The 7,556-nt window shown below is 35.5% G+C and overlaps 1 protein-coding gene across 2 annotated transcripts in view; it reads right to left on the minus strand.

Annotated features, from left to right (window-relative positions):
• LOC105033381 (ABC transporter B family member 2) overlaps window positions 1-5,971 on the minus strand; it is a 44,604-nt gene extending 38,633 nt beyond the window's left edge. The window contains exons 1-2 of one of the 2 annotated variants that reach the window (XM_010908146.3): window positions 5,685-5,971; window positions 5,364-5,418 (exon numbers count right to left, since the gene is read on the minus strand). In XM_010908146.3, coding sequence (XP_010906448.1) covers window positions 5,364-5,418; window positions 5,685-5,927 — 298 coding nt within the window. In that variant the 5' untranslated portion in view covers window positions 5,928-5,971. Of the gene's footprint in view, window positions 1-4,994; window positions 5,131-5,363; window positions 5,419-5,684 lie in introns of those variants that run through there. The other variant, XM_073246579.1, reaches the window with a different exon arrangement.
• Between the last annotated feature and the right edge of the window lie 1,585 nt (window positions 5,972-7,556).

The following is a 7,556-nucleotide window of genomic DNA, read 5'->3' on the forward strand; positions in this document are numbered from 1 at the left end:
TCGTATCAAAAGATATGAAGGACAAAGAAACTCTATTGTGAAGCTAGTTTTAACTCGTAGTCTGTTTGATTCAAGTAAGTAAGTCCAAAGAGTATTTTATACCTAGTGTCCTAAAGTCATTTGGTTCAGAAATCATTAGCTAAAAACTCATTACATGAATCAAACAAAAAGCTTAAGGGGTTAAAACACTTAATAGCAATACAACGTTAAAAAAATATAAAAAAAATAATAAATGAAGGATGGAAATAACAATACACTCGTTCATAAAAAAGTTAGACGATTTAAAGATAATGGTAGGAGCAATTTAGAAAAAAATTTAAAAAAAAATTATTGTTCTTGGCTTAACTCTCAAATTGATTAGTATTAATACCACAATGACATACCTCACTCACATTCTATTAAACATCAATGGTCTTTTAAAAATTACTTGATAAAATTCAAAACTCTAAGTTAAATGATATTTAACTCTAAATCCTTTTTTTACTCAAAGACGAGCAAAGTTCAAGTTGAGGGGTATGATGAGTACTGAAAATATATCAATAAAAGTATTAATTTATATAATAATTTATATTTATTCTTTAAGAATTAATATTTTTATTTATTTTTTGTAGAAAATATGATCATCAATAAAAAGAGCCCAATTTGTAGGTTAAAATGGAGAAAATTTAGAGCAAATTGGATTTAAAACAGATTCAGAATCAAGATCCAAAGGTAAGCGAAAAATGGGTTCAAAATCAATTCAAACCAGCTTGAACGTAACCCAATTAAGCCGCTCGGTGCAGGATGGACCAACCAGCCGATCCATGGAATCAGGGGCACGATCCACAGCACAGTATCACCGATCTTTATCACGGTTCATGGGAGAGCGGCTTAGTTTTGCGCGATCCAATGACTGAGAAGCACTGAAACATGCAATCGAACGGTCCAGAATGTGCTATCCCATATCAAGCAATGGTGGTCCACATCTTTTGCATGATCCGACGGTTCCAAGCAATCTTGAGTGAGATCGGATGGTCCTGGTTTGTTGCCAATAGGAAAACTAAACAGAAAAGAAATTTTTGAGTGCCATCCAATGGTTGAAATCAAATCTATCGCTCGATCGAATGGTCCGTGATCGATCCGACTGAGAACTAAATTGATTTGCACTAATCGATAGTCCAAAATCAATCTGAGGCAAGATCGGACAGCTAACAGTGATGCCGACTTTGATAAGGCCTGATGTGGTGATTTTTGGTGAGATCTGGAGCATCCAATCAAGATCCGATGGTCAGGAAGCTGTGATACGGGTTGGATCAGTAGAGGGGAGGCAAAAAAAATAGAGAAAATAAGAGAAACAAATAGAAAAAAAAATTAGAAGAGGTATAGAGATCCAAAGAGAAGAAGGAGAGAAGCCAATTAACTCCATGGAGTATGAAGGAAGAAGGAAAGGTCGTCAATCATCTTTCTGACGAGGCTACACCAATCAACTTCAGATCTTTGTTATAGTTTTATTTTATTTTATTATTTTTTTTTAAATTTCTTACAATTGAACTTCACTTTTAATTAATACAAAATTTATTTTTATATACTTTTAAATTTTATTCTTTATTTTTATTACAAGTAGAAGCTAAGATCTAATTAGTAGATCTTAATATCAAGTTTATTTTTTATACTTTTTAATTTTTATTTTTTAATTTAAATTACTTTCTCAAAATTTTTTTCTTTTAAAAAAATCAAAATTATCAAATCAAAAGCACTGCCTTCTCTGTGGATTCGATCTGACATGTTACTTTCTATGTATTTTTAATATTATTTTAAAAATTAAAATTATTTTAATAATTATGATGTCCTAACGATAACATCACGAGCTATCACCGACCATAACTACTTTCAAGTTTGAGCTACTCCTAAAAACATCTCAACCTCACTCAACCACATCCATATCTAAACTTCCAATGAGTCAATGCTCAACTTTGCCAAGCATGTGATCCTATGCCACACCAACATCACCATATCTCAAAGTGAATGACCATCTCCAGATATGATCAGCAATCCATCCACTAAAGGAGAAGCCGAGGATGATGACACAGTGCTGGGCTTTACACCACATTACTGAGGTTGCAGCTGCCACTAACAGGGGGCAAGCATTCATTTCTCAGGTAGAAGTGCTATTAGCCCATGTTGACACTAGAGGAGGCCACTAACATCAATGAAGAGATTGACCCCTTCCACCTAGAGATGGTAGAGAAGCCCTAGGACAACGACATGGGGGGCCCTCGACCTCTGCACTCTGAGTGCCATCTCCTCGACAAACTTAAAGCCCACATAAAGTATCTTGACCAACTGGAGAAGTTTACCAACCTCGAATTTGAGCTTTACAAAGAGATTGACCGATCCTCCTGACGATCTTGAGCTCTATCCGGATCTCATCGCTCTTGATACCATCCCCTCTATCATCAATCTCCTCAGCCATGACAACACGAACACCGCCATCGATGTCGCCGGCCCCCTTAAGGACCTACCAATAAGTAGGTCCTTGAGAACAATGATGAGCCCACTCACATCCTCATCGACACCCTGGTTGAAGATAATGCCCTCGATTGAAATCTTGAGTATCTCTCTGATAGGGCTGCCACCATGTATAACATTCTTGCCATCATCAAAAACATAATCGAAGTTAAGTCCATGGTCACCGAGCTTGGTGGTGCAGTTGGTAACCCAATAAAGGCAATGGGGTGATGGAAATTGTGATGGGCTTCACACATCAGATCCTAATTGGGTTGGGTCTATATCATACATAAATCATACATTTGCACACTGATAGATGGCTTTAATTGGATAAAATACGGCTTTCTCTACTCACTTAGAATGTCATCACGAGGCTATTCATCAAACTCGACCTCATATGCATGCATTATAAAAGAAACAAGGTATAAATACCAATACAATTACTTCTAGATTATCATGAAATAGGTCAATAGATAATTGGACTACTTTTGTCTGAGCCGAAGAAAATGATTCAGGCTCGGAAGTAGGGGATATATGATATGATATGAAATCAGCCCATTAATCATGAATGGACATGGAGTAAGAAAAAATTTCAATTTAAAATTTGAATTCTTGACGGGATCCAAATGAGAAAAAAATCACAATAGATTTGAATCCAGATAAGGAGGGAGATTATGGAAGTCCCTTTATCTCCATCTCCAAATCATGATGGATCCGTGCTTCCTTGCCTACATAAACATGATCAAAGAGATCTATAGAAATAGGCTCTGAAAGGAAGAAACTTCTATAGCCTAAGATTTCATGGTGAGAGGCTCTCAAGCCCTCATCGATCATTCTACTCCTTTTTCATAGATTAGCAGGTCCATGAGGTGTTGAGACAGAGGTAATGCTAGAGGTAAAGCTACCAAGTTGAGATCAAAATCGAGATGATGTTCAAGACCGAACCATCAAGCTCGATATCAAGATGAAAGTCGAGCTCCCAAAGATCGAACACCCAAAGGCCAAGTCTCCATAGGCCGAGATCCAAAAAGTTGGTCCTCGAAAAGCCAAGCTCCTAAAGATCAGATCAAGACTGACCATCTTCAAATTAGTCAGGTGCAGACCCGATCTAGATTGACCATCTCCACATCGACTAGAAACTGACCAGACCCAGACTGACTATCTCTAGATCGGCCCAATGCCGATCAGATCCGATTATCTTCAGATTAGTCAGATAACGATCAGATCCAACCATCTCTAAATCGGCCAGACACCAATCAAATCCAACCATCTTAAAATGGGTCAAATACCGATCAGATTCAATCACCCTCAGATCGGCACAGATACCAACTAGAATAGGATAATATTTTTTACTACTCTAACTCTGTATTATATTCTTTATTTACTACTATTCTTTCAAAATCCGATCTAATTTAAATATTGGAGAGCTCAGTTGGAGTCAATCTAATGAGCTTTTTTTCTTTTTATTTGTATGTGCAGATCTACAGCCCTCCAAGAAAGATCAATGCTCTATCTTCCATTAACGCAGGTTAAGCTGATCAATCAATATCTCTCAGACTGTCCTAATTGGACCGGATTTTGATAGCAATATTTTTTTTCCAAACTAAATATGATTTTACACGTTATAACTTCTCCTCTTTGCTAATAATTTTTTTTCTTAGAATTTGCCTTCCAAAAAAACAAAATGTATAAAGTGGTTTTCTTGGACAATAAGCACCTGTTGTCAAAAACTCTTGGGCCCCTACTTGATTATGGGCTTCTGTTTGTCTTCATTTCTCAATAAATAGTGACGGGTCTTTTCCCCTGCCATTTATTTGGGGGAAAAATTATTGACCCTCATCAATCGCGGAATTTTACACCTTCCATTTACGTGGAGTGTAAAGTAATAATGCTGCAGGCGGTTCAGGTTTGGGTTGGGAGCTGGCACACACAAAATCCAATCTATACTGGAATTAGGTAAAAAAATCTAATCCAAGTCTAATCCATTTTCCAATTCAAATCAAATCGGATACGATTTACTAGTTATTCTATGAATTTATCATTTTTCTAATTAAATCAGGTCAAAAATACTGCACACACAAACTATAATAAAGATCTACTATTGACGACCTAATTATATTATAAAATATTATAACAAAATAAAATAAGCTATAGACATTACCAACAACATATCCTTCACAAGATTTGACACATTGACAACCAAGAAGTTGTTGGAATCAAGAATGTAAAGGACTAGCTATATTAATTTTATTGCTAAAGAAAAATTGGTATCCTATATTCAAAGAGGAGTTTGAAATACACGGCTTATAAGTCCCGGATTTGTTTGGATTAATTCAGGTTTAGAGTAGGAACATATTCCATACAGCTATACAAGTCATGTTATTCTATCTAAACCTGTTCTCATTAAAGCAACAGGGTTCGTAAGAAACACGCCGTTGTAATTGTTAGTGATTGGTGTGGATAATACTAAATATTGCTATTTATTGGAGTCTTAGCAAGAAAGATACCGTAAAGTTATTCTCAGCAAATCTAAAAACAAATCTTCAGCGTTTTAGGAGGCAATGCAGCCGCTACAACCTAGCTAGGCTCCATTTTTGAAGAAGACTACTACATCTCATCACAAGGCTGCATCGCTGTCTCCGCGTACTCTCCTTCATTTACTCAATAAAGCTGGTGAGTTCCCGTTGTCATTTACAACAAGGACGACAATAAAGATTACGCCATCAATCAAATCAGTAATAAAGATTTTTTGTTTCTCCAGTCTCTTTTTTTGTTTTTATTTTTTTCGATATTTATTTGTTTAACGTTGGCTGTTCGGAGGCACGCACAAGGAAGTATCTCTCACGTCTCTCCGGTGAGAAAGATCAACAACTTACCTATCCACGCTGAAACCAGTGTTGCAAAGCCCAAATAAAGAAAATCCAGTGCGTACTGCAAAAAAGCAAGAACAAACTTAATAATTATCGAAACAATCTCAAACTGTTATGTAACCCAAAATCCCTAAAAGTTGCATAAACCAAAAGCCGTTTCATAATTTCAATCCGCCGTATAGGTCGAATTGAATATGAAAATTTTGTGAAGTAATTGCCATTTCATTTTTCTTCCGGCTTCCTATTTCTCGTTTGCACCTCTGTCTCTCTCTCCTACATGCTTGGCTTTATGTAATCATTATTAAATCAAGGGTTTATGCTTGGTACCTCTGCAACTTTGTGCGAAACTGACGCAGGGTAGAGAGAGGCAACTGCAGCAACATTTACGAGCTTCCCGAAGAAAAGGAAGAAGACTGGCAGGGAGGCCCCATGCACGCACGCACCCACCGAGCCCAAGGCCATAAGGACGTAATCCCATGCATCGGAGAAGGCAAAGAGCTTAAAGAAGGAAATCTTTTGAGTTCTCCTCTCTTCTCCTTCATGGCCATTCTTGGACCCCTCTTGGTCCATAGTTCTACCGCCCGAGAAAAGTAGAGAGGAGCGCACTTCGCAGGACAAAGAACAAATCCGCGAGCTCTTAAGAATAGGAGGAGATGTCTCCGGCCATTAATGCGACAGCAACACTGGCAACTGCCCACAGAGTGGTTGGGCGTTACTCACTAATATTGAAGAAAACTAATATGGAAATTCAGCATGAGGTGGCTGTTAGTAGGGATGTAAGTGGATCGAAGGAAATCCAAATCAATCCAAATCGATCTGAACCGAACTACAGGATTGAATCGGATATTTGAATTTTGATTTTGTATTTAAAATTAATTTTTAAAAATTTTTAAATTTTACACTTGGATTTGGATTTAATATTATAAAATCTAAATCTAATTAAAAGTCGAAACTATGGGTCCAAATCAAATCCAGTCCATTCTTCTAGTTTGAACTTTTGGATTTTACATATATATATATATATATATATATATATATATATATATATATATATATATATATATATATATATATATATATATATATATACACGCACGCGTGCGCTCTGTTTCAAGTTCAGTTTTTTTTAAATATTATAGAACTTATTATATTTGAACTTTTGGATTATATATATATATATATGTGTGTGTGTGTGTCAGAGTCGGTCCTGATATTTTTTAAACCTGGGGCCAAATGAAAAAATAGATCCTTCTCTATTAAAAATTGGCATACTTTAAACATTAATTATCATTGAAAAATTAATTTACATGCAATAATTTTCTATAGATATGTTCGTTAAGCAGTGTGTAAAATTCATCATTAATCTATTAATTATTTTTTTATTATAATATTGTAGAAAGCCATCCTTGCACTCCATTAGAATATCAATGCAAGGCCTGGGGTGGTCGCCCAGTTCGACCTACCCCAGGGCCAGCCCTGATGTGTGTGTGCGCACGTGCGTGCGTGTATATGTATTTCAAATTTAGTTTTTTTTAAATATTATGAAACTTATTATATTTTGGTGATGTAGTATTTCTTGAAAATTTAGAACTTATGTTTTTGACCTGATGCTATTATATCATGACTTATTGAGACCTTTGATATTAAAATTTATATTTTTTATTTCTTATCCATTACTATTATAATATTAGTTGTTAGATATAGGATAATATTATAGAGTACTTATAAGTAGTATATGTTTCGAATTCATATAACTTACTTTTGAATTATGATCCAAATTATAGTCTAATGCATGTAAAAGTCCAAAAATCCAATCCAATCTAATTTAAACTTTTCGGACTATATTGGATTGAACTAGTAGAGTATTTGGTTCGATTTTGGAGCCAAATTTTTAAGTCCAAAATATTTCGGATTGAAGTTGGATTTAAGTATAATCCAATCCAATCCAGTCCGTTTACACCCGTAGCTGTTAGAGAAAGTCATATTTGGCTGCAAATCCTTGGCAAGTGTTATTGTAGGAAATTCTTATGATTAGGTTCCATAGTAAATTTTTATGGATTATATATGTATAACTTCAGTCTATATATTATGTCTAATCCACTCTTGTTCTGCTTGGTTGCAGGATAGAAAATGAGAGGATAGCTACTCTTATTTGTAGGTATTCCTCTAAGATTCCTCTATTCATATTAGGATAACTCA

This window comes from Elaeis guineensis, chromosome 12, assembly GCF_000442705.2.
Source record: "Elaeis guineensis isolate ETL-2024a chromosome 12, EG11, whole genome shotgun sequence".
In the NCBI taxonomy this organism is placed as follows: domain Eukaryota; kingdom Viridiplantae; phylum Streptophyta; class Magnoliopsida; order Arecales; family Arecaceae; genus Elaeis; species Elaeis guineensis.